The following is a 27730-nucleotide window of genomic DNA, read 5'->3' as shown; positions in this document are numbered from 1 at the left end:
GCGGAGGCGGGCGGAGGGGGTGGCGTGCTATTGTTAACCGCTTTCCGAGAGCAGAGCTCGCGAGCTCGCCGATCGCGATCTGGCTTTCCCGCGCCCCCGCCTCGGCTCCGGCTTCACGGCCGGGGGAGCCTGGGGTGCGCGCGGGAGCGCGGCGGGGGCGCACGGCTGCAGGGGCGCCGCAGCAGGCCCGAGCCGGTTTTATTGTGTGGATCAGCCGAGCCTGTCTTTGAGAGACCCTGTTAGAACTCCGGTGCAGCACGACTGGGCCCTGGTGTGCAGAGATCATGGGATGTTCCAGTTGGGGCTCCTCCACGCACCGCTTCCCTCCATGAGCATTTTTTTTTTTTTTGATGCAGTCACCTTTAGAATAGGACGTTTGCCACACGCAATCGAGTCATTAGAGATCCCGTAACTCTGCCACTGGGGAAAGCGCGGATGCAAGGGCGGGGGACACGGGGGAGGGCAGGAGAGGCGCGTTCTAGGGTGAGCGGACGAGGACCGCGGCGGGCTACAGTGGCTCGATAGAAACCGTCAAACAAAAAGCTAGACCCCTCACCCCTAGAGGTCGGAGAAAGGTGTTGCCAAGGAAGTGGCATCTCCACTCCTTAGACACTCTCGACACTGTGTTGGTGGGGTGGATGTAGAGGCTGCGGGTAGGGAAGGGGGGTAGTGTTGGATGAGAGGGGAGCGGAAGCCCCGGCCCAGGTTGGGGACTGGGGGCGCCGAGCCGCGAGCTAGCCCGTCGGCCTGGCGTCGGCCGAGGGGGAAGGGCGCCCTGCGCTCCGCTGTGCCACTCACCCTGGCTGGGATGGAGCTGAGTGGGTGGCTGTGCGCAGTGGGGGTGGGGAAGCAGCGTGAGGCAGGAGGGTTATTTAAGTCTTTCATCCGGTTGCAGTGAGAAGCAGGCCCCCGGGGTGACAGCAGTGCCGCGGTCTCCCGCTGCTGCCGCTGCGGCAGGTCCCAATATTAGCAACCTCCGCAGAGCGGTGGTGCGTGTGCCGGGAGCCTCCTACCCTCGCCTTCCCAGCCCCGCCCGGAACCGGGCCGCGGCGGCGCTAGGACCCCGTGGCGCGCGCGGGGAAGGCGGAGGGAGGGCACGGGCGCCGGGAGGGGGCGAGGGGGCTGCAGCGCCCCGGCTCTGGCACACCTGGCGCTCCCGCGCGCCGCCGCGGCCTCACCTTCGGCCCTCCTCCTCTTCTGGCAGCAGCCTCCCCTCCGCAGCCCGGCTCCCCTCTGGGGACTTCGTCCTCACACTCAGTTTCTCTAGAAAAGAGTAACTGTAGGCGGGGGGCGGGGTGGGTTTACACCTTGATTAAAATAGAAGGTGCATTTTCTACCTGAAATGAAACAGCAGAAGGAAACCTGCTGGAAAAAGGATTTTTGCCGCCCCCATGCAGCCGCAGGTGACTGCAGCTGCTGGCAAGCTTGGCAGTGACACAGCAGCGGCAGTGCAGAGGACTTGGGGGTGGGGGAGTCTTACTGTTCCAGCAGGAGCTGCGGAGGTGACAACTTAGGTGGGACCTTGAAGGAGCCCTTTGTGTGTGTTTTTTTTTTTTTCCTCTGGGGTTGGTGGTGGAGATAAGATTGAACAAGGAGAAAAGGAACTCACAATTGTATCTCTGTGCAGTAGGCTGGGGAAGCGAGATGTCTTGTTTGATCTGTATATCTATATACCTATATGTATCTATAGCTCACTTTTAAAGCACTCCAGCCTTGCTAGATGGGCAAAAAAGTGAGCAGAAAATCATTTGGGGAAAAAGTAATGTAAACTAATAAAAACATGAACGCTGGGCCTGATATGCTATTTAGCTTGCTTGGGAAGCCTAAGTCTGTTCCCTTTTTGGCGGGGGTTAGGTAGCTCTGAAAGGCTGGTCTTCAGGTTCTCAGTTGAGCACCCAAACTGTGGCTTCTATTCAAAGGGGGGTCAGGTGAAGGTTTTACTAGAGGGAAGAAATACGATAGTATAATTGTTTTTTTTAAACGGGTGTTTCAAACTTACTTCCTGGGTTTTGAACTTTAATTCTGTTCTATGTATCTGACTCTTCAATGTCTCAGGAAAACACTGGGTGTTTAAGGAGATGGTTTTAGGATTGCTTCAGGTTCTGGAAAAGTTGGTGGAGTTTTAACTCCCATTCGATTAGTCATTTCCTATGTAAACTCTGAGATGTGCTCAAGTTGCTACAGATCCGAACTTACCCCGGTGCAGGATCTGAGATGGTTGATCTAGCAGCCCTGGTTGGAGCTTCTCTAGGTGAGCAGGAAGCTCTGCAGGGAAGAGGCTTAATCATGAATGTTCTGCAGCCTCATGCCCTGCCCCTCTCGACAGTCTGCATACATTTGCGTGGTCTGAAGAGTGCACTTCTATAATGTGTCGGGGGCTTTTAGGTCAGAGAAACATGTGATGAGGGCCAGAGTGGAGCAGCTCTGACTGCCTTGCTCTCCCACTGCTGGCCTCGCATGGCCTTGGAGGTGAGGCCCAGCACAGATGGGCTGTAGGGGGCGGTGCCAGCTTTTGATAATGGTCCATGTGAACAGAACTGGGGCAGCCCATCAGCTCTGGGGATAGTCACTAACAGTGAGTCTGGAGCAACTGGCAAGGTCCGGTGTGGTGATTTTCCTGAAATAGTCCAGGCATTGACCTGGTCTCTCATGGACCATGGATGAGCTCACACCTCATCAAATCCAGTGGGGTCCCAATGAGCATGTCCTCGTTTGGAACTGTTGGCTGCTGTGGAAGACAATAAAGAAATGACAGTAGTCACCGACCCTGTGCTTCCCATGTCACCCTATCACTACCCATTATTGTGGGCCTTCTGAGCGAAGGATGTCAAGGCTGTGTCTGCCCAAAATGAGGGACAGGCTGCCATGGTACACGTGTGTGCCATAGTTCTAATTTTAGGCACAATCTCATCATTCCCTCCCTCCCTCCTCCCCTCTTCCTTCCTTCTTTTCTTTGCTCATTCCTTCTTTCCCTTTCTCTCTCCTTGATCATTAAACGTTCAGAGGTCTCTGCACAGACTTCTGGCGGTTACTGATCCAGCCCCCCCTGTGCTGCCCAGTCAGGTGAGCAGATAACATGTGGAGCAGGTTGTACTCAGGGAGTGCAGTTGGAAGCGCTTGCCTGGCACCAGCTCCACCCCAGAGAGAGGTGAATGGACCTGGTTGAGGTTATAGAATTTATTGTGAACAAGAGGGTACCAGGAATGATGAGGTTTCTGGTCTGGTTGGGCTGGGATCCTGTTGCGAGGTTGCCACATCTTCCTGACCTGACAACAGTGGAATTCTTTGCGTGGGGGAGAATGAGTGTGACCCCTACTTTCAGGTGGTCTACTTGTCCTTGCATCACTGAGGTGACCACATAAAAAGCTGGGCTATTCTTTTGAGGTCTCTTTTTAAGAAACTGCAGAGAAATGGGTGGTGGTTTGAGGTGATGAAATCTTTTCCACCAGGGGTCACTAGGTAGTTCCTTCTCACTTGGATAGTTTTTTGGAGACTTATCTCAGGTATTTATTTTCTTGGGAAGCTTCTGACTTGCCTTCAGAAACCCAGATGAGCTGCCTGTCTTTGGACTGCCCATACCCTGAACAGTTCCCTGTCACTGCATTCGCCATACTCTTGTTATAGTTATCTATTTACGTGTCCTTCTTCCCAGCAGATGGTGAGCAAAAATTTGAGGGTAATAGGACCTAGGCTATATCTGGTTCATCTTTACGTACTCAATAAATGGCATGGTGCTTGGCTTATCATAATCCCTCAATAATAGCTTCTTGAATGAAAAAATGAATGACTATGAATTACAGCTGTCTTGTCAATGCCAGAAAAAGAAACTAGATAGATATCTTAATATCTTCATTTCCAAAGTATATAATGATAATACTTTCAGAACTCAACTATATGAAAATGGTACAGAAATCACAGAAACATTAAAAAAGGTAAAACCAAACGTAAGATGTGCATAATAGTTAAGGAAATAGGTTTTGGAGTCCAATTGCTTGGGGGCTAATTATTAACCTCCTTACACCTCAATTTCCCCATTTGTACACTGGGGATTAGAATATTGTAATGTCTGGAGTTGTTCTGAGGATTAAATGAGAGAAGGCCTCTCATTCGGCATAGACTAAACGCTCGAGAATTTTCGCTATTACAGTTATCACTGCTGCTGTTGTTATTTTTTTTTTCTTGGTGTTCTGCAGACCAGCCAGTGAAATGGTTTTGTGAAATCACATTCACCTTATTCTTTGTTGGACCTGATGGGCGACATTAGCTAATACTCATTATTAGTCCTCAGCGACTCTATGTGTGGAGAAAACAGAAAGATCATCACATGCCCCCTTAGAAGCTGCAAATATCCTTTAGTTTTATGATTAAACCTTTCCTTATTGATCTGGTAAATTAAATCATTCAGACCTCAAAAGGGACCAGATGTTTCTGCATTTCATCTTACGATGAAAATTGGACATTAACTCCTTACGTTAATTTCAGGATATGTATGGTCCACATTTCGGTGTGCTTTCAGGTAACTAAGAAGATACTCACATACCTGTGACTGCTAATAGTAATAAAATGCCACAATTTTAATTATTTTTGACTCAGAAGAATTCGAAGTAGTACAATGAAATAAAATGCATCAAAAAGGGAGCGATTCATGAGCAATGAATCTCATGGAAATACTGCCTTATTTATATTCCCATTTGCTTTGTGAGTAGGGAAGGCTGGTAATAAACTGGCTTCTTTTGGATGTATCTTCCATCGTAGAGTCATAGATTATCAGATTCAAAACACGATTTGTAATTTCACTTTATTTTTTAATATACTATTTAACATCCTATTAAAATAATTAAATTTGAATCTTCAGATATTCTGTAAACTGTAAGCACAAGATAAATTTGTTACATTTTATCCTTATAAAAGAATTAGGAATACCCCTTTAGAAGAAATAGCTCTTCTTTTTACTTCGCCTTGGAATAGTTTCCTCTTGAGTTAATCCTTTGTTAGATTTATGCTGTTCATGTCTTCTTTTGATTGCAGCACCAGTGTATTTTGAGAGAGTTGCAAAATTAATTGTTGAAAATTCATGTAAGTGCTTTTTTATTAGTCACATGAGACTGACTATAGCACTGTAAGTTTTTTTCTGAACTCATAAATGTAAGTAAAATTTTAATATTTGAAAGTATTTTTAAGACAACTCAGTATTTGATATGCATTAATGTAAGATCTGCATAAAATGTAGCACTTTAGTTTACAATAAAAAGGAAAAAATCGCTGAGTACAAATAATATTAGCAGTGTCCAGCTGGGCGTGGTGGCTCACACCTGTAATCCCAGCACTTTGGGAGGCGGAGGCAGGTGGATCATGAGGTCAGGAGATCAAGACCATCCTGGCTAACACGGTGAAACCCCATCTCTACTAAAAAATACACAAAAAAGAAAAAGCCGGGCGTGGTGGCTGTTGCCTGTACTCCCAGCTACTGGGGAGGCTGAGGCAGGAGAATGGTGTGAACCCAGGAGGCAGAGCTTGCAGTGAGCCGAGATTGTGCCACTGCACTCCAGCCTGGGCGACAGAGCGAGACTCCATCTCAAAAAAAAAAAAAAAAAAAAAAAGCAGTGTGTCCTAAATATACTGTGGGCTAATCATCTTATAACCACAATATAGTTAGAGAAATTTGAAGCTGCTGTTGTGTGGCCATAAAATTCTGGATTTATGCCCAGCTTAGGTGTTATTCTTAGTGAGGTAATCAAGGGGAAAGAAGGAAGTAAAAGAAGATCATTGTGTTGATTTGATTTTGGGATGCAGCATTCCATGCCTACTTTAAATCAAGAGCAGTATTATCTCTTCAGAATATTATTATTTTAATTGCTTAACTATCTCTGAGGTTTAGATAAGCATAGCAGAAACCAATACTTTGTTTAAGCAAAAATATTTGGGATGTATTGGGGCAGTTTTAGTTTTCTAGATAGAGTTAAAAAAAAGCTACACAATACAGAGCTGGATAATTTTCTGTATAAACCAATCAAAGCTTTAGTTAGCACCTCATTCTCCTTGAGAGACAGACCATTCTCTGAAGAGAATAGTTTCTTTCTTTTTTGCTACTTAAACAGGTATTTATTTCTCCCAGTTCTAAAGGCTGGGAAGTCCAAGAGCAAGATACTCACACACAGATACTTAACTTCATGTTTATAAAGTGGAAGTAGATTGTCTTTTTTTAAAAAAAGTATTCTGTTTAGTGAATGGTCTTATGTCTCTCAAAATAAGAGAATCACAGATACTTAACTTTGTGTTTACAAAGTGGATGTAGATTGTCTTTCTCTTAAATTCTACTCTTTTAAGTTAATTAGATTATGTACACACTGGTTTTTCCGTCCCATTACTTCTTGGCATATCTATGTAGATACTAGCTTTTTAATTTTTAAAATGTTTTGTTTATTGCATAAGTCATGTTGGTAAGTATTTTTGTATCATTATAAGATAGAATTTAGTTGGAAATCAATTCTTTTACACAGTGATTTTAAAAGAGAAGACAATTCTTTAACTAGCATGGGGTTATCCAAGTGGAGAGGTGGGCTCAGTGTCCTCTCCAAAACCCCAGGGACGCTGGGACTCTAAGGACATGCTCCGTGCTCTGACCTGTCCTCTGCCTTCTACTCTTTGTTTACAGGCATTCTGGAATTTATCAGTATAGCGGTGGGCCTGGTCAGCATTCGAGGCGTGGACAGTGGACTCTACCTCGGGATGAATGAGAAGGGGGAGTTGTATGGATCAGTAAGTACTGGAGGGACTTCATCCAGCTTTATGCTCCATGTTTGATTTGAACAGCTGTCTTTTCTCTGGATTAAAAAGGGCCAGAAATGAAACTGAGTCTGTTTGGAAGGCAAGTGTAAGTTTTCACTTTTTGAGGAAAGCCATTTTATTTTTATTAATAGATAAACAGCTCTGCATCTTCACTAGACCAAAGTTGCTAAGAAAATGCTTTATTTATATGCCAAACCATCTTAATTATCAAGTAAATAAAAAAATTTACAAGTGTGAAAAATCCCATCTCCTTGTATTGAATGAGAGTTATTTTTGAAATGAATTGAAATGATCTCCTCCTAAGCTTTGCCAAGCATTGTAATTAAAACTAGAAATAGACCATGCAGTGAATCTAAACTCTCTCTGAGCTACATCCAAGATTTTCATTATGCAGAGAAGAAGGGAGATGGAAATTATTGTCAGATATTTTTTGTATATGAATAGGAATATTACAATATTATAATTATTTGCAAATGTTATGAATTTCTTTTTTTCCCCACTCCCCATCCCCACTAGGTTGTAAGTGAAGATTTATTTATTATGAAGATACATAAAGGGGAGACAGTGAAGAAGTATTTATTGTGCCCTGCCAGGTGCCAGGCAGGCACTGTTCTAGGTGTGAGGTGTGAATGAGACAAAGTGTGCTCTCCCACTCTGTGGGGGGACTAACTTTCCATCATGATACCGCTTTACTGCTGTTAATGCAGTACTTAAAACACAGTGCATGGTACGCAGCAGGGACTTAATACATTTTTGCTTAATGTGTAAGTATGAAGAATATATACTAACTTGGGTTTTCAACATTCAAACTTGTAATGAAATTAATCTTTAGTGTTTCTCTCTTTCTCTTTCTCTTTCTCTTTTCTTTTCTTTCTTTCCTTCCTTCTTTTCCTTTTCCTTTTCCTTTCCTTTTCCTTTCCTTTTGTTCTGAGATAGGGTATTGCTGTTGCCCAGGCTGGAGTGCAGTGGTGTAATCATTGCTCACCGCAGCCTGGAACTCCTGGGCTCAGAAGATCCTCCTGCCTCAGCCTCCTGTGTAGCTGGGACTGTGGGTGTGCATCACCACATGTGGTTAACGAAAAAATTTTTTTTTGTAGAGACAAGGTTGTGCTATGTTGCTCAGGCTGGTCTTGAACTCCTGGCCTCAAGTGAGCCTCTTGCCCTGGTCTCCCAAAGTAATTTATTATTGCAATTACTGGTGGTCAAATGAGAATTTAATCCATATTTTCTGCAATATGAGAACTTTAGTTTATAAAAAGTTGAAAATGAACAGAAGCTTAGAATGAGGAAAGTTTTGGAGTTCTCAATACACAGAAATGAAGGGCAAAAATGTTTCTAGATACAATTTTCTACCATTAGGTTTGTAAAAATATGTATATATAGATACACACATACATATGTATAAAATGCTAAAATGTATTTGTAAGTATAGGGTTGGCTTTAGCTTTTTAAATACAGTGGATGGTTTAGGCAAAATTATGAACTCCCTACACAACTTTTGTGAATACCTTTGAGTGTGAAGAAAGATGAGATTACAAGATAAAGGAAACTTTTACGTTAACAAAATAGAAAATGATGTTCCTTTTTGTAACACCTTTAGTTTTTTTTTCTTTCACTTTTAGGTATGTAATGTGGGTTTGAGTGGGTCACAGTTCAACTCAACAAAATGCTTCTTCTGTGTGTGTAAAAGAGAAGTTCTGACTTTTAGTGTGTAGATTTATCGCAGTGGCCTCCAAACTTCATTGATCACGTATCCCCACCAAAAAAGATTTTTTTGAATATGCATCTCAACATATGCATTTTAAATAAATATACTTATTTTGAGTAGGCATCTCAAATATGAAATTATTTTAAAATTGTATATATCAAAGTATAGTTTATATATGCTATTTTATAAGCGATAACAGCAAAGAAAACAATTTTAAAGAATAGAATGAATGAGGAAACCTAAATAGGGGCCCTCCTGTTTGTTCCCTGCTCCAAGGATCACCTTGCACACCCCTCTGAATTTTTCCCAGTTGAGAGCTGACCAGTCTTTCAGATGAAATCACCAGCATGATTCAGACTCCTGTGGTTTATTGGTTGACAAGGAAAGCATGTCTAATTTTGTGTTCAGCAAAGCTGCTGGTAGGATTGTTGCCCGGGCTGAGTCTCATCTCTCCTTCTGGATGATTTAAATGGTTTCTTACTCATGCCTTCCTGCCTGGCACACCCCAGTTCCTAGCACAGTGCCTGGGGCAGCATGAAAGGGACACTGAGTGTAGACCCACGGAGTGCCAGTGACAATACTGCGGGAAACGGCAGCCAGGTAGACAGCTGGAGAGCACCATCTTTCCCCTTTCCTGGGAAGTCCAGCTGTCGTCTTAGGTTTTCTGTGACTCCTGGCTGCCTCACCTTAGGCTTTTTGAGCACATACACAGTGCGTGGGCAGAAGTAGACTTGTCACCAGTACCATACAGCCGCACAGCTTGCCGGCAGTCCAGTCATGGAGTCCCAGCCAGGCAAAGGGCAATGAAAGAAAGGGTAAAATGACTCTTCCGCGTGTGCTTGAGAAGCGCACACCTTCTCACGTGAAGAGTGCGCAGGCCTGGAAACTGCTCCGAGGAAAGGTGGCTGCGAGAGACACTTTTCCGTATTATGCTTTCCTTGCGGAAACATCTTCAGCTACTTCCCTGCATCCCTAGTCTTCCGTCTCCAATCCATTCTCCACACTGATGCCAGAAGTACCTTCAAAACCCAGACAGGAGTGTCAGTTGTGCACAGCGATCCCTTCAAATACTTGCTTTTGAAGGATACTGCCCACATTCTTTAATGTGGCATCCAGTGCTTAGGATGAACCGCTGCTTGGATCTGCTTTGCCGGGAGCACCCCGTGTGCCTCTTTCCCTGTGCAACTGGAGTCCGTCTGTTTGCTGTTTTCCAAACACATCATGCAGTCTGATTTATACTTGTGGTCCAGTGAATTTCTCTCTCAGATATAAGCTCTTGCCTTCTCCACCTGAAGCAGCAGACTCTATTTAAGATTCAATGGAAATATTACTTCTTCTGCAAAACCTTCATTACACCCCCAATTCTAATCCTATTTATTCTAGTTAGCATTTCTTGTGTTTTCCTTTGGGCCCTAGGAATGCTTTGTTCCTGTTATTACATAAGTCACAGTACAGTTTACAGTGTGGTCAATTGTGTTTCTCTGTTCCCTAATGTATCTAAAGGCCATGGACCACATTCTTTTTTTTTTTTTTTTTTTTTTTAAGGTTTCCTAACACACAGCAATGGCTCTTGTACATAATAGGTGCCTGATGAACGCTCATTGGGTTGAACTGAATTAAAAATTATGATTATTTCTGTCCCTCATTGGGTGCACAGATGTGGCCTCACAGTACCTCCCTTATATAGTTACCGTGTATTTAGGTCTCCAGTTGAAGGAGGAATCACCCTCTTCCATTTCTATGCATAATTGGCCTGCGTCTGCCTGTGTTGTCTCTGGTGTGTGTGGCCCGAGGGGGGTGAGGCTGAGGCTGGAGGAAAGATAGTGTCAAGAGCGTGGTTAACTCTCCTTCAGTATCTGCTACGAAGTAGGCACCAGGCCCTCTTTCTCCTCTTCTGTAAGATGAAGAGCTCGAGTTAGACATCTGGAATGTCTCTTCCCAGTCTGGACGGATCCCAGGAATTCTGTAGTTTGAATTTCTCAGGCTTCTTTCTCAAGTCTTCTCTGTCTGACCCTTGATGTTCTCTGTGCACACAAAATGTGCAGTGAGACCTTTTTGCCTCTTTTGTAAGCAGCTGGGAGGGAGGCTTCTGGGGGGGAGGTTATTTCCCTTTGGTCTGTTCCTCCTGCAGGTGAGGGGGAGGGTGAGAGTGAAAGTCTTGTTCCTCAGGGGCTGGAATCTCATATTTCCCATTGGGTTTGCGGTTATCCTGCCTCGTGTGGCAGTGAGAATGAGGAGTGACTAAAATATCTCATTTTCATTGTGATGAGATTGAGAGAAGGAAAGAAACGAGCAATGGTTGTGTTACTAAATACACTTAACATTTGGAGCCTCCAGGAATCTATCTCTGTGAAGTTGCATGAAGCTCAGTAAACTAAATTGGAGATTTTCTTTTTTTTTTTCCTAAACAGTTAGAAACTGATCTCATTATGAAAGAAGGTAAATAGGAGATTTGGGGAAATCACTTTTATAAAGTAAATGTGTAAATGTGAAATTCATTTGAAGTATATTTTCCTATTTAGGGATTAATTTTCTCTTTTCATTTATGTAGTTTTGTTTGCTTGTTTTGTCTCCAGGTTTACCTTGAGAGTCGATCTAAAAGGTCAGAGGTAAATGGGTTAATACTTCTTCAGAAAAATATACAGGATTCTGATATCCTATTAGAATGTGGAAATAAGAAAAACTATATTGCTAATGGGTATAATGATTTGATTAGAAGGAGAACATGAATAATTTTAACATGGGGATGGTGTTTGATTATTGTATGCATGTGATAATTTGTCCATGTATTCATTCATGTATTTGTTTATGTATTTCACATTTATAGCTATGATTCCTCCAGCACTGTGATGAGTGCAAAACAGTGAAACAGGTAGCTATACTTGTAAATAATTCAGGGCAGTGCGAAATTTACCATAGTAGAGGAATGGACAGATGTTTTGGCATCCCAGAGGAGTGTGTAAATAACTGCTTGGGGAGGTTGAGCGGCAGCATTGAAAATGGGTCTTGAGGGATAAATAGGAGCCTCAGAAAAGGAAGGGCAGGCAGGTTAGGTCACATGACCCTTCAAATGTGACAATTAAAATATGCTGCCAGGTTGAAATTTCAAGAGGATATTAGATTACACACACACACAAGACACTTGGCCAGGGGATTAGAGTATTCATTGACATTGGTCACTTTTGTTCTTATCAAAAAGATTAGAGGCATGGCTCTGATAGTTACTTTTAGAGTCTTAATCTAAACTGTTTGAGTATTATAAAAATACTTTTAAAAGGTTTTTTTTTATTTTATGAGATGGAGTCTCACTCTGTCGCCCAGGTTGGAGTGTAGTGGCATGATTTCAGCTCACTGCAATCTCTCCTCCTGGGTGCAAGAGGTCCTCCTGCCTTAGCCTCCTGAGTAGCTGGAATTACGGGCGGCACCACCACGCCTGGCTAATTTTTATATTTTTAGTAGAGACGGGGTTTCACCATGTTGACCAGGCTGATCTTGAACTCCTGACGTCAAGTGATCTGCCTGCCTCACCCTTCCAAAGTGTTAGGATTACAGGCATGAACCACCATGCCCAGCTTTCAAGATACTTTAAAACATCAAGAATAATTGACCATAATAAATGCCTCCTTTAAAAAGAATGCCATGAAAAAATTAATCTCCTTCAAGAAGCTTGCATTTAACAAAAGGAATTGACCTTTTCATTAAAAAAGATAGCTGGCACAGGTACTGGCATTGCAAGGATGTTGGAACATACGGCATGGAGTCTGTAAAAGTGACACTGGAGGATGGCACAGAGATGGGGGAGGTACCAACATTTCTGGTTTTTTTTTTTGTTTTTTTTGTTTTTTTTGTTTTTGAGGCAGAGTCTCGCTCTGTCCCCAGGCTGGAGTGCAGTGGCCGGATCTCAGCTCACTGCAAGCTCCGCCTCCCGGGTTCCCGCCATTCTCCTGCCTCAGCCTCCCAAGTAACTGGGACTACAGGCGCCCGCCACTCGCCCGGCTAGTTTTTTTTTTTTTTGTATTTTTAGTAGAGACGGGGTTTCACTGTTCGCCAGGATGGTCTCGATCTCCTGACCTTGTGATCCGCCCGTCTCGGCCTCCCAAAGTGCTGGGATTACAGGCTTGAGCCACCGCGCCCGGCCAACATTTCTGGTTTGTATCCCTTTGTAGCACTTACATTATTTTGCCCAGAATTGTAATTCCTGCTGGCCTCTTTGTTAGATGAAGTTTTTTGGAGTCAGAGTCTTTGGCTTTGTAATTTTTCTATTTCTTGAAGGCCAGGCAGGGCAATTTATGTGCAGTTGGCACGTGGTAAATGTTTGTGGACCCAGTTATTCACTCCATCATGAACACGCACATGCGGTATCTACTGTACATGAGCATGAAATAGTGATAGCACTGACACAGGGTTATGAACTTGTAGAGCCCAAGTGTTTCCACAGGAATTAGTCAGCTACCGAAACTGAAAATGAGAGAGGTTAAGTGACTTGCTCAAAGGCCCAAAACTTGTAGATGTAGAGTGAGGACCAGCCTCAGGCTGACTGCCTCAGACCAGTGCTTTGCGGCTGTTCCTAGCCTCATCCTGACAGGTGCTTCTTAAAGCAGGTGTTTCCTAGTGGGTTTGGTTATGTTTCCAAGGACACAACAGGGCCTTGGTTTATATGGCTCCGTGTAATCAGTAACCAAGGTGTGATGGGTTTCAACTCTGTTTCCAAAGCACAGAAAGTGTCTTTTAGTAAATACCTCATTTGGGGCAGTTGTTTCTGCTGTGCAGACATATATGAGTCAAAGAAGTTTCTTGCTTGGTGTTCCATATTGTGGGGTAGGTGGGAGGAACCCTGTAGGTCCCTCTGTCCCGGAATTGAGGGACATATCCACCTCTTTAAAAGGAGACAGTGAAGTATATCTCATATCCTTATAATCCTATGTTGACTTAGATTATTTTTGTCATGTTATTTGAATATGTGCACACATGAAACTAGATAACTAGATGGGAATTCCTTATGCCTCTTTGAAAACTGTAATTCAAAACATTTATATGCCAAAATTCAAGTTGAACGGCAAGATCAGTAAAATGCACACTGACACAGTGGATTTCACATGGAGGAAGATGCTCCCTGACTGAGACGAAGATGCTGGCCCACTGTAAATCCAGCCTTGGCGCTTGGTGCAGCTTCCTGTGAACTCAGGGCGCCTGTCTGCAGAGCACCTCAGGATGACTTGTTCCCCTGCCCCACTTCTTCCTATGTGAGTTCTCGGGACAACAAATGATCTCATCTGATCTTCACGTATCTCAGACACACCACCAATGTCCTCAGTGTACCTTTTCTTCTTCCTGTTGGTCCTGATGGTGAAAGTATTGTAGCACTGTGTACCACTGGCAGTAATTTTAAACCCCAGTCCATTCTTGGGGGGCAGTTATGTAGTCGTGGGATGGTCATCGGTGGGCTCCTGGATACCCTTAAAACAATTCTAGTACTTTTTCATTGACATGGAAAGGCAGCGTGAAAACATTCTTGGAGAGAACTTGTGGCCCCGCAGATTACGCCCTTTGCCTTCTAGGTATCTGTGGTGCCAGTGTTGAAGAACACTGCATAGGCATGAAGCTCTGGGCAGGGTCAGAGTTGGGGACGGAGGCCAACCCGTGCAATTCATCAGAGACCCCCTCGTCTCCGTCAGGGGCTCTGCAGGAGCAATTTGGAGCCACTTTTGAACAAGGAGAATAACCTTATGTGTTCGTGGAACAGGATACCACACCACATGGCAAGGACCACTCAGCTTCTGATTTGTCACTGTAGTGGTTCAGTTCCGATTGCTTTGATGGGAGACATTCAGACACATCCTGTACAAAGAATGCAATTCACATAAAGGAGATGAATAGGTTCATTTCCTTAGTCACCTGCCTGATAACAGGCATGTTCTGGAGATGGGTGGTTTTCAACAGATATTTCGAGTAATTGAGCATTGCCTTATGCTGTGTTTCGTATGTGCATGACCAGTTTTCAAAGAATTGAATAATAATTCTTAGATGATACGGAGGGCAGCTTCTGCTGTATGACTGAGTCCACATATCGTCCTGGTTTTAGAGATGAGGAGGTGAGATTTTAGTGGCTTAATGACTTGTTGAAAGTCACAGAGATGATGACAAGTCAGGATTTGAATGTAGGTAAATTAGTAAATCTTGTCTGATACATATGCATGTTAAGAGTGGCCATGCATTTTTGTGAATAAAAATATATTTACTAGAATTAATCACATGAATATTTTAAACTGGAATTAACCGTATGGTGGAACAGGGTTTTAACATTTCTTACACGGATGTGATTTTGGAGGATTTTTTTTTCCAGTAGCCTAGTTTTAACTTGGTGGTTCATTTGTTTCCTTAGCATCTATATTGCTGGCCATTAGTTAGTGGACAATCATCTTTTAAAATAATGTTTCTATTTGATTTTAGTTATGGTGTTGAGCATGGTGGCTACATTTACTCATTGTCTAAGGCATACTGAAGACATCCCAAGCTAGTATAGGATGCAGGTCTGGAGATTTTCCAGGTTTGGGGAAGGATTGTTTTCAATTCTTAGTTGCTCAGCAGAGGCGTTTCCTGTCTGGGATGGGAAGGAGCATTGCTGTGGGTCCTCAGGAACATGCTCGGGAATCCCGGAGCAGAGTTTTCCTGATGACTAGGTGCAGCTTTCGTACATGAGCCCAATGCCCCTCTTTCCCACCTCTTCCCTGCTTCACACTGCTGCGTTTTCTGAAGTCCCTCTGCCTCTGTCCCTGCCAGAGAAGCCGATAGCCTGAGAGAGTAGTTTTGGGAAGCCCTGAGTCAGATGCCTATTAAAGCTGCCCCGTTTGGTAAAGCAGAGCTCTGTGAAGGCAGGGACTTGGTGACTGTGGTTCCCGTGGTCCTGCCAGTACTTAAAATCGAGTCTTGCATGCACTTGGCACCTAATGAATATTGCATAAATGAATGTATTGTCAGTGGGATCCCAAATCGCCTTTTTATATTTTTTTTCCCTACAAAAAATGGACTAGGCAGACCCTAGTTGATAAAGTACTTGATTCGTGAATAGGTATTTGAGAGCTGGAGGAGTTGACATGTAGACCTGTGGTTCCTGATTTTGAGTATAAGGTTCCTTTTTTGATAAAAAGTATTAGGGAGCCCCACATGCTAGTAATTGCACTTCTAAGTGACTTATGATTGAAAGGATGTGTTATGATGGCAACTCCTCTGCATTCATGAACACTTTCAAATGAATTCCTCACTGAGCAGTCTGCGTGAGGGTCTTCCGTGTCTGTGGCTTGCTGACAGTGCTGACTCCTGCTTCCCCTCATCCTGAGCCTTGAGGCACACTGGAGAAGTCTGATCAGGTTGTAAGTTAGGGTCTGCAAAGATAACCAGGTGACAGTAGCTTCAAGGACAACAGAGGCACAAGCTCAGTGTCTGCAAGGTCTTCCTGCTTCTTCCACCTCCTGGCCTCCTAAATCCTGGCACTCCTTCCTCTCACCTCTCCCACATCAGTCCTGTTTTCAGAATAGATTGTTCATCGCATGGAACCCTGGAGAACCCCTCAACCAGAGCCTCAGTGTCATGGACAGTTCCTGAATTGAAGAGCTTCCTGCTTCTCTCCAGGGCAGCGCAGTCTCCCTGTGTTCCCTGAGTTAATGCTGTTGCACAGCCTGATGCAGAATAGGGCTCAAATTGCAAGCACTCTCTAATCAGTCACTCATTGGCACACTTGCTCACACACGCACTCCTCCATCCACACATACATGCTTACATGCTCATGTGCACATTCACTCTTCTGTTCACACACGTACTCCCATGCTTACTCACTCACGTGCTCACACTCACACATTCTTTTCACAGTTCACTCACACACACTGACTTGCTCACTCTTCCATTCACAGGCATACGTGCTTACACATTCACATACTTGCTCACACCCACTCACACTAGCATTCACCTACAACACACACACCCTCATACTCAGGCACTACCTCACAACCCCTTCTTTCTTGTTCTTTCCCAAAATCAACAAGTCTTATTGATTACCTACTAATAATGCATGCTGAATAATGCATGCTGAATAATGCATGCTTTGGTAGGTGCTGGAAATACATCGATCCTCATTGTTCACCGATTCTGTTTTTTTTGAATTCGCCTACTTACTAAAACTTGCTTGTAACCCCCAAATCAATATTTGTCTGACTTTCATGGTTATTTATGGACATGGGCAAAAAATGTGAGTAGCATCCATGCACACGCTCCTAGCTGAGGTTGAAGAAGACACTGTTCTCCTTGTCTCAGCTCTGCTGGAAGCAAGGGTCCTTTTTGGGATCTGTTTAGTGCCATGTGTCACGTTTTGTGCCTTTTGTTGGTGATTTTGCTGTAGAAAACATTCTGAGTGTGGTGCTGAAGTGCGGTCGAGTGTTGCTAAGTGCAAGAAGGCTGTGATGCGGCTTACGGAGCAAATATGTGTGTTAGAGAAGCCATTCGTTGTGAGTTTGATGTTAATTAATCAGCAACAGATATTAAATGAGGTATCGTTCAACAGAAACACACATAAAACAAGGTTATGTATCTGTTGGCTGACAAAAATGTTATGACCAGAGGCTCACGGGAACCCAGCTTTGTATTTCCCCCAGGAGCAATGATTCAGTATTGTAGGAGAGTTTATAGAACTTAACTACCTCAAGTAAGGAGAATCAGCTGTACCTACAAATGCAAATGTACTTCCTCGTGTGGGTGATCTTAGAACTTATTCAGGAAGAACTTGCCACTTCGTTGAGGGAGTCAGACATGTAAACCAAGAATTATAATTTGGTGTGATGAATGTTAGAATTACAAACAGAAGGGGCTTGGAGAGCTTGCAGGAGGGAGCTTCATTCTAAGAGTAGGAGAGAATGTCAGGATTATTCACAGAGGAGATGGAGACAAACAGGCAGGTGTTCTCAGTAGAGAAAGCTTTTCAGCCAAGAAGGCACCTTTGCTACAGGGTTTAGAAACATGGAGGATTCTGGATGTCCCCGGATTCTGTGCTCTTTCCTCTGTCCCTGCCTCATCTGTCTCATCTTGTCTCTGCTTCTGTTTATCCTAGTTGCTACCAGAGGCATCTTTGCTGACATTTGGAGAGTCCTCCCCTGTCAGCATCAACAGCCCCTCTGGGGTTGTTGTCTAGCGTCCTGGCCCGAGAGATGCCCTCCATCCTTACAAAGTGGAGTGGGAACCACTGTCCTGGGCCAGCTTTGGCAGCGGCCTGGTCGCCTCACCCCTTCTTAATCCCCCTCACCATGGACTGACTTGAACTTGCACAGAAACATCATTTGTCAGCCTGCTGGCCTGGTGTGCCTCAGTGGCCCTGTGACAACCGGCTGAGAAAAATATCTGCATCCCTGACACCCCCGTTGCAGAGGGCTTCCCCCAAGGACTAAAAGGTTATGGTGCTAAGTGTGAGAGCCACGCTCAGAGCTGTCTTTCTTCAGGCTGTCTGTAAATGCTTACAATCCTGACATTGGCTGATTCCCTTTGAATCTTTTTTTCTTGGTAATTCTTCATTGCAATCTCTGTTGAAGTTTGCTGCTTCTGTGTAATGAGGTGCCCCAAGCTCAATGCGGTATTCTAAGAACAGACTTGCCAGGCTCATACCAAAGACATCCCCGTCCCCATGGTATGTAGCGTGATTGTTTTGCTGTAGCCCCGAATTATTTTTGCCTGTTTAGCTGCCATGTTGCGTTGTGTGTTCGCACATAATCAGCTGTCTGCTCGCAGCTTTAGGTTCTCCTATTCTCTTCCTTTCTGTCTCCCTCCCCACTTTGCTTCCTCCCTTCCTGTTTCCCCCTTCTTTCATTTTCCATGTGAATTTCTGTGTTTCAGATACTTTTCTTCTGGTTGTGTTGACTTGGCTTGTATTCTTTTTCCTTTTTTCTCTCTTTCAAGCTGATTTTCATTCTGCAGTGTTGTGATGGGAGACTCTAGTCTATACTTGCATGCTGACCAGTTACAACTTGGAGATGAAGCTTGGTTAGTGGAAGCGCAGGCCCCGGAATCGCCACTTTGTCGCTCACTGACCCTGTAGCCGTGGGCAATCTTCTCACTCTTTCTGAGCTGAGGCTATAGAACGGGCTAATGATAGACACTTCGTAGCTGGGCTGTGAGGATTAGAGAAGATGACGCCTACAAAATGGCTCATGTAGTGCTTGGCTTTTGTGTCTGCTCAGCATAGGCTCGGGCTCCCAAGCGTGTGGTGGTGACGGAAATGCCGTACTCAGGCGAGACACACACTGACACTGTTTCTTGTGAGTTTGAATTCTGAAATTAAGACCCATGACACGGCCTCCGAAGATAAATAAAAAATTTCCTTCAGATCAAAACTTGACATTCCTCAAATTATATGTTAAAATGTCCACAATAAAGCCTTATTTACCAAGATTAATTTTACATACTTTAGTCTCATATGCTGCTCATGATTATTTTATCTGCTCAATTAAAGAAATTTATGAGGGGTTTGTTTACTTTGTGATTATACTTATTATTTTTTAAATGGTGAACTCACAGGCTGCCATAGCACCCAAAATGCTGTCATCAAAGACGGTCTCTTAGGGTTAAGGCACAAGTTTTAAAACGGTCCATGTCAGCATATTCATTTGGTGTCTTGGAGGAATGGCACGACCAGATGGTCAGGTCACCTTATCCTTGAGAGAATTAGAAATAGCCTACCGCAGTCTTGAGGAGGGGAAGGGCCATTTCTATTAATCTGTCAAAAGGTGGGGTCAGCATAAGGATTGATTTCCCGAGACATCGAGGCGGACCTGAGTATACTGGGGGCTAGGAGGTGGGGCCCAAGGAGTGGGGAGGGTGCCAGGGACGGCGTCATCTCCCTTGCATTCTTGCTTAGGACTTCTCTGTGGGTATCAGGTGGACATGGTGGTGCTGAGGGGACATGGGCATCTGCTGTGGGTGTCTGAGAAATTCAAGAGCCACATAGAAATACATAGTGCCCAGGGATCTCTGGCATCATCGATCTTCAGGGTACGTTTTCTCTGCCTTATGCTCATGTCCAGCTGCTCCCCCAGATTTGAGCGTCCTATGACATTGCTAACTTTTTGTTTTCTTACAGGATTTGACTTTTTTTCCCAGTAGGTTCTCTTTGGGCAGTTCATGATGTAGGGTTTATTGGTCAAGCAGACAGTTCATGAATGAGGCCTGTCTATTGAGGCCAACATTGGGAAGAGGATGTGGCAGGCCCCACAGTGCAAGGAAGCAGTGACGCCTTCGGGGACTGGATCCTCCCAGTGGTCTCCCAGGGAAGAGAAGGAGAGCCCCTGGGGCCAAAGTGGCTGTCTTCTTCCCTGTCCTTTCCTCCTTGAAACAGCAATCTCATTCTCTGCCGGCTTCTGGAAGCATGAACTCAGTCTGTGCTTTCTACCCTCTGCCCCTCCCTGCTGCTGTGGGCAGTGATGCAGTCCATTTCTTTCCCTGTTTTCCAACTGCACTGGAGTCTCTTCTTTCATTTCCTGTTCAATACGTCCTTCCAGAGTTACTGTGGATAACTTCGCTTTCCACATTTTGATGTTTCCAAGACTGAATCGCTAGAATCTTAGACTTACAGGGACCTTAGACATCGTAGTCCAATGTCTTCATTTTTACAGAGGAGAAAATGGAGCCCCGGGAATGTTAATCAGCTCACCCACAGTTACCGGATTGGGTGTGTGTGTCGCTGGAAGGTCAGCGTGCCTCTACTAGGGACACTCTGTGCATCTTTTAGGTTTTCAAAATCCGTCTTTGAGCTTATGCTGTCATTGTATTGTCAATCTTTCATTTTCTGTCATTTTATTTCTACAAATCATGTGCTGAATTTAGTCTGCTTTCTCTATCAGAGAAAGTCTGGTACATTAAAAAAAATTCTGCCTCCTCCAGTATCTCCCATGATTATCATGGGAGCAAAGTCGATGCAGTCAGTTGTCTTTGTAGAATGCCTTTCTTGAATCCTTATTTCCGTAATTTTACCTCTCAGCCTTTTAGCTTTCCATTTCTCCTCCTCCGTTGTCTGCCAGTCTGATCCTTCAAGGACATTCAACTCTCAGCTTTTACAGAGTAGTATTTAATTTGAAGTATTTTCAGCTTTTGCTTATCTTCGATGTGCATTTTAAGTGATCATTGAATTATATTACTACTCTTACCAGATACTAGTCTATGGGGGAAAAATGTTACACGTGATTTTTTTTTTTTCAACTTGGTGTTGTAAGGTGTTAAATTTGATGAATTTTTCCTGTAGGTTTGTTGATGGAATGATTAAATGTACATTGGCTAAACATTAACACCAGCAAAAATGCTTCTCAAAGTAAATATTACACTTTGAAAATTTGAATTCTGTTATTCCTTGAGCAAGACTTTCTTTCCTCTGTGGGAATACCCCTCTGAACATGTGTTAAAAGTTTATGAGCTAATATGATTTGCTAAACAAACATTCATTTTTACAGGCAGCTTCCAAGGAAGACCTCTCAACCGTCTAGTTTGTTCTGTGGTATATTTGGCAGGTTCTGTCCTTGGCAGCAGACTAGGTACCACATGGTTGGTGAGCATGCAGCACTGAAGATGTGTGTGCACGTGTGTGTGTGTGTGTGTGTTTGTGTGTATGTGACTAGATTCAGCCTGGGACCCCTATCACTGAGTTCCCAAATACTGATGTAAGCAGCTTCTGGGAAAGGGTCTTTTCTGTTTTCCTTTTGTATTTTAGGTGGAGGAGGAGTGGAGAGAATTTAGGAATTCTTAGTTTCCTATATACTTTGATGAGACAAAATGCAAAATGGCCTGCCTACTTGATTCATTTTGTGTATGTGGACCAGACACAACTGATTCAATTGGTCCCGCAATTCTGGTGGCAATTTTGATGGCCAGGAATGTGGATATAGAAGCAGACCCGTCTGGAATACTGGGGAATTTAGAGGTTTTGGAAAACTGGCTTAAGGTGAGCCATATTGGGTTGGGTCTGGGTCGGAGCTTCTCATGAAATAAATAGTGGCCTCTTGTCTAGTGTCTCTGTGTTGGCTGCTTTCTGTCTAGCTGGGGACTTCTCCCATGAGAGAAGAGTGAAGAGACCTGGCTGCTTCGTAATGGTCCTTTAGTCATTATATTTAATCACCCTGATCCTTGCAACAACTCCCATTAAGGCTTTACTGCTAGATTATTAATGAGGAAGAGTACATCTGTACGAGTAATTGTGGTTAAGGGAGGTTTAAAATATCATGACTATAATAAACAGTAGATATGAGAATGAATGATTACACTGAAGTCATTAACTTATGAAATGTTTGGGACCTCTGCAGCGAAGTCAGTGTCTGTACAGTTACTGATCATAAGTTGATGTGTTGTAGTAGTTTACAACATAGCAGCAAGTAGTCTAAGCGGCCCATTGAGTAGAATAAATGCAACCATGTGGACAAAACGGCACCATATGTTTATTAATATGGAAATTATGTTTTAAAATAACAGCATGGCATAAGTCTATACGTTTTCAATCACTAAGTCTTGACTTTTGAACCAACTCTGGCTTCATGTTTTAAGTGGGCATAGATACGAGCTGAGCATCATGTTGCCCATGTGGATTACACATTTTCAAATTGTCTTATATTTTTAAATAGTGTCTGTATAAGTTTATGTCTTATAACATTCCTAAGCATTCTCTGGGCTGTACTATAATTTTCGCATTATTATCTCATACTTTGGTTTTAACAGGATTGGTAAAAGTTTTGAAGTTTTAATTTCAGTTTTTCCCACCGCTTGGAATTTGATGATATAAAATGAAAAGAGGTTTCCATAGTTGCTAACGTTCACCAGATTTTGTTCCAAAGCATGGACTTTAGTAGACGTTTGAATTAAATCCACATTCTCCACCCAAGCCTAGTGATATAATCCAACAGTTCAAAGATAGGTATGCCATAAACAGCTATAGTTAAATAATCTAAAAAAAAAATTAAAACATGGAAATACAATAAAACAAGAATTGATCACTTTATAGTGGAATACTCTATAAACTGTCTGCATTAGAAACATGTGGTGAGTTTTAAAACATCTGCGTTCTATAATTCTAGAGTGTATAGTTTATTTGAAGGCAGACACGCCCTCCCCCGCCCCTTCCCTTCATCCGCACATCTATATAAGAATACAGTTTAATATTTTTTGCTATCCAAATTTGCATTCATGTACTTATTTTTTATTTAGAAAAATGATTGTGGAGTAGAAATACATAGCATAAATATTTTCACCTCAACTAAATATTGTATCGCTAAGTACTGAAGTGTGATCATAAAGAGATTATTTCTGTAGATCTTGCTACTCATTCTAAAACAAAAATCACACATTGGCATAATCCCCAATAAGAGGAAGAAATTATTTAAAAGCACATGTGTGATTTAGACGAGTAACACAATCTTTATAACTTTTCATGATAATTTTAATTTTTAAGGGATCTAAACCGATCTGTGTGGCATAATTGGTATAATTGCAGGAGCTTAAATGTACCAGTGGTTTTGCAATGTCATGTTTGCACAATCTCATTTAACTTGTGGACTGAAGTTGTATAACCCTCATGTGTATGAGACAACTGGAATTGGACTCAGCCATCACAAAAAATGCTGGCTGTAGATTATACTGTTTTTCTTTTGTTTGATTTGTAGAGACAGGTTCTCACTCTGTTGCCCAGGCTATAGTGCAGTGTCATAATCACAGTTCACTGCAGCCTCATCTCAAGTGACCCTCCTGCCTCAGCCTCCTGCGTAGCTTGAACTGCAGGTGGGCACCACCATGCCCAGCTAATTTTTTGTTTTGTAGAGATAGGGACTCACTGTGTTCCCCAGGCTGGTTTGAACTCCTGGCCTCAAGTGATATTTCTGCCTGGGCCTTCCAAAGTGCTGGGGTTACAGGCATGAGCTGCTGTGCCTGGCCAATTATACTGTTTTAAATGGAATAATTCGCTTTATTTTCTAAGTTATGTGTATGTGTGTGTGTGTGAACGATGCTCTAATAGCCTGCTGGGAAAATAAGGCAGTGTTAACTGGCAGTGAAAAGGTCAGTTCAATTTCTTAGCATATTTACTTTTTTAAAAGGGGGGTTTCCATATTCTTTAAAAAAGTAATAAAATAAGAATCTTTTCTCAGCACTGAAAACAATTTCCTGTTTCATTCTTAGAGAGTGATACCTCTACCACTGTGGGATTTTGTTCATGATTGCTATTCTCTTGCCCTCTCCACTTATTCCTCCTGCAGATAAATAGAATTACTCAAAAATTACATTTGGAAATAGAGAGATACACAGGACTCTTTTTACTATGCTTAGTGAAAAGTGAAAAGTGGAAGGGCCTGGTCCCAAGAGTGTGGTGGCTGTGCTAGGTAGGGCTCCTGGAAACTTCTTGGTCTGGTGGCTTCATTACATAATAACAAGATCCTGTGGCACAGACCAGGCGCAAATTGCTCCACATCTGGGCCTTGCTGTCCCTTGTATTTAACTGGAAAAGTTGCATTTGCTGTTTCCTAAGGTTTATTCAGGTTCTAAGATGTTGAGATGTTATTGTGATATTAACAACACTGTTGTTGCCTGGAGCTTCCTCCGTGTTTAGCACTGCTCTCTGGTTGGATCTCTGTCACAGCCCTGCCTCAAGACACTTATTACTAACCTGTTTTAAAGGTGAGGTTACTGAGACTTGGAGAGGTGAGAGAACCAGTTGTAAAGCCCTGCAGCTAGTGACGGTGAAGCTGGGATAGGAGCAGGCTTCTCACTCCAAAGTCAGGCGTTCCCGTCACCTAAACTCATTATCTTCTGCTGGGATTTTTGTGTATCTGTTTCTGATCCAAGAAAAACCATTGTGCTATGGGTATGCTATGTATGCAGAAGAAATACATGCTAGCGCCTCACTCATGGCTCAGAAAGGAGGAGGAAGTGTTCTACATTTAAAATAAAGTTTAATTTCATAGTATTTGTAAGTGATGTGCTTTCCTGCTGCAAAAAAGAAAGGGTACTTTGAATTCCTTTTTCTTGTCCCTTGTAGAGCTAAAGGCTCATCCAGTCCCATCTTTTGGTCTATTTTATTAATGATAAAATAAATGCACATACTTGTTTAGAAATTTCACTTAATTACAGCAAACCGAAACCAGCTATTTTTAGCCAGGAATGATCTTGCCTGTGAGGAGACTATTATGCAAATGGAAGTAAGGACTAAAATAGCCATTAATGTCTTGAACACACTTAAACTTTTATCAGTTTCAATAGAGATGAGAGGGAAGTCACACTCAACCCCATCTCCCCAGCGTAGAGGAGGTTGAGTTTCCCCAGAAGAGCACCCCGCTAGGCCGGTGTGCAGAGGAGGGTGCAGGAGTGCCTCTCCCGTGCAGCCCTGCTGTGGGGTAGAGCCGCTTCTCCCGGCCACCCTCAGATGAGAGTCGTCCAGTCTGGGGTGGGGTTGGTTTCTGCGATTCAATCTGTCCCTGTGAACCCAGCACCAGGGATCTAAAGTTTCCCCGTCCTTTTTGTCCTTGCCCGACGCATTGTTTTTCCTTTCTGCGTCCCCCCATTTCAGCTCACTTAGCAAAACTTGACCAGTGAGATAGTATTTTGCTGAAAAAAACCTACTCAGTGCTTCCAAACACGTAGAAAAGCACCTGTCAGGAAGTGCCAGCTCTCACAACCTCGTGAGTGTGGTTTATGCCTTTGGATTAGAGAAGGGACCCAGAGAAGGTGGCCTCACAATGGGCTAGTGATTGATTTTGTCCAATTCTCTCCCTTTGTCCTCTCCTTTGCTCTCCTGACTTACTCTGCAAGGAGTTGGGAATGATGGATTCTACCCAACGGATACCTGTGAATTCATTGTATTAAATTGTGTCCTTAGCTACATACATGGAAAGAGAACGTCTGTATTTTGGTGACGTATAAAGTTTTCTGTCTGTCCCCTGGATCTGCATGACAGAAACGAATGCCCTTATCTGTAGTTGCTTATTTGTTTTCTTATTTATATACAGCGCCAGGTAGGTAAGAGAAAAGAAACTATTTCTAACAAGTTATTTTCATGTTTACTGTTTTAAACACTAAAGATACTGATTTTAAAAGTTTCAGTTGAACAGTGGGACATGCAAAAAGACCAGTAAGTCCTGTCACCTGATTTCTCTAGAGGCCAGCGTCAATGCGCACATCTTTGCCGGGTGTGTTCATGGCTTTGGGATGTGGTGTGTGTGTGTGTGTGGGTGTGGGTGTGTGTTATTTTTGTTGTTACTGCCCATGAGTCTTGCAACCCCAGGAGCCCTAGGTTGTGGGGTTCAACTGGACCCCAGCTTTCATAAAGCTCAAGAAGACGAGGTACAGTCCATCTGGGAAGATGCAGAACTTTTCTGATCTGGGTCAGTGCACGTTTCTTCTTGGTATCTGTGAACCTGAGAATGTAGCTTTTTTAGTTAGGGGTCTCTTCTTCTATCTAAATTCAAGGGAAAGGAAGGCCAGGATATTTGCTTTTACTTTGGATTCAGGAAAACTCACTCAGTCATGATAGAGGCATTATGTTTAGAAATGTAGACTGAGAATTAGGATTCTGCATTAGAATTCTCCCAGGGGCCTGTTACAAATGCATATTTTGAGAATTGCTGAATCAGACTTTTAAAGGTTTGGGACTCAGAAATCTGCATCTTGAAAAGGCATCTCAGGTGATTCTGCTACACACTGAACGAAATTTAAAAACCACTCAGAGAGAGTAGTAAGTAAATGCTGCTGCTAAAAAGGGCAGAAAATATCTGACATCACTGGTCATGTTGCTAATGTTGATCTCTGCAGCAGGTACTTCATAAAATATATACTGGTGTTAAAGCCATTATCTGAGCCTTGCCACGGGCACAGGCTCTCTCTCTCAGTGTGGTCACCACATAGCTGCTCTAGGAAAAATGGGAACAACGTATCCCATTAGGTGTTTCTTGCATTTGACTCAAATGATTGTATATGCAACAGTTTAACTAGAAAATGTTTAGACTCTTGCGCTTTAGTCATTATGAGTTAGAGATTAGAATGTAGTTACATTTGTAGGGTTAGGCAGTTTTTGCAAAATGCATTAAAATGGGTAAAATGGGCTAAAACATCAGTATTTTCTTGTGGGGGTTATGTTGTGTAGCAACGGAATGTTACTTTTAATATTGAATGTAGCTAATTTTGCAACATAGTTATCTTCTTTAAAAAACTTTAATTTTTAGTTCTGGGGTACACGTGCAGGACGTGCAGGTTTGTTAATAGGTAAATGTGTGCCAAGGTGGTTTGCACCTGTCAATCCATCACCTAGGTATTAAGCCCAGCATGCATTAGCTATTTTTCCTGATGTTCTCCCTCTTTTCTTTTACAGGAAAAACTAACCCAAGAGTGTGTATTCAGAGAACAGTTCGAAGAAAACTGGTATAATACGTACTCATCAAACCTATATAAGCACGTGGACACTGGAAGGCGATACTATGTTGCATTAAATAAAGATGGAACTCCGAGAGAAGGGACTAGGACTAAACGGCACCAGAAATTCACACATTTTTTACCTAGACCAGTGGACCCGGACAAAGTACCTGAACTGTATAAGGATATTCTAAGCCAAAGTTGACAAAGACATTTTCTTCACTTGAGCCCTTAAAAAAGTAACCACTATAAAGGTTTCACGCGGTGGGTTCTTATTGATTAGCTGTGCCATCACATCACTCCACTGTTGCCAAACTTTGTCGCATGCATAATGTATGATGGAGGCTTGGATGGGAACATGCTGATTTTGTTCTGCACTTAAAGGCTCCTCCTGGAGGGCTGCCTAGGGCCACTTGCTTGATTTATCATGGGAGAAGAGGAGAGAGAGAGAGACTGAGTGCTAGGAGAGAGAGAGAGTGTGTGTGTGTGTGTGTGTGTAGCGGGAGATGCGGGCGGTGCGAGAGCGAAAGGACTGCGGCCTGATGCATGCTGGAAATAGACACGCTTTTACATTTCTGATCAGTTGTACTTCATCCTATATCAGTACAGCTGCCATACTTCGACTTATCAGGATTCTGGCTGGTGGCCTGCGCGAGGGTGCAGTCTTACTTAAAAGACTTTCAGTTAATTCTCACTGGTATCATCCCAGTGAACTTAAAGCAAAGACCTCTTAGTTAAAAAAAAAAAAAGGAAAAAAAAGAAAAAAAGAAAAAAGAAAAAAAAAGTTAAATTTATTTATAGAAATTCCAAAGGCAACATTTTATT

General features: G+C 43.1%; 1 protein-coding gene across 1 annotated transcript in view; it reads left to right on the top strand.

The window, feature by feature from the left end:
* Positions 1–27714, top strand: part of FGF9 (fibroblast growth factor 9) — a 31391-nt gene extending 3677 nt beyond the window's left edge. Inside the window, exons 2-3 of the mRNA XM_017886302.1 lie at positions 6656–6759; positions 26865–27714. Coding sequence (XP_017741791.1) covers positions 6656–6759; positions 26865–27110 — 350 coding nt within the window. The 3' untranslated portion in view covers positions 27111–27714. The remainder of the gene's footprint in view (positions 1–6655; positions 6760–26864) is intronic.
* The last annotated feature ends 16 nt before the right edge of the window (positions 27715–27730 follow it).

Source organism: Rhinopithecus bieti, unplaced genomic scaffold, assembly GCF_001698545.2.
Source record: "Rhinopithecus bieti isolate Rb0 unplaced genomic scaffold, ASM169854v2 scaffold_1014, whole genome shotgun sequence".
NCBI classification, from domain to species: Eukaryota; Metazoa; Chordata; class Mammalia; order Primates; family Cercopithecidae; genus Rhinopithecus; species Rhinopithecus bieti.
The sequence above is the reverse complement of the archived record's forward strand: the minus strand, read 5'-3'. Positions and strand labels throughout refer to the sequence as shown.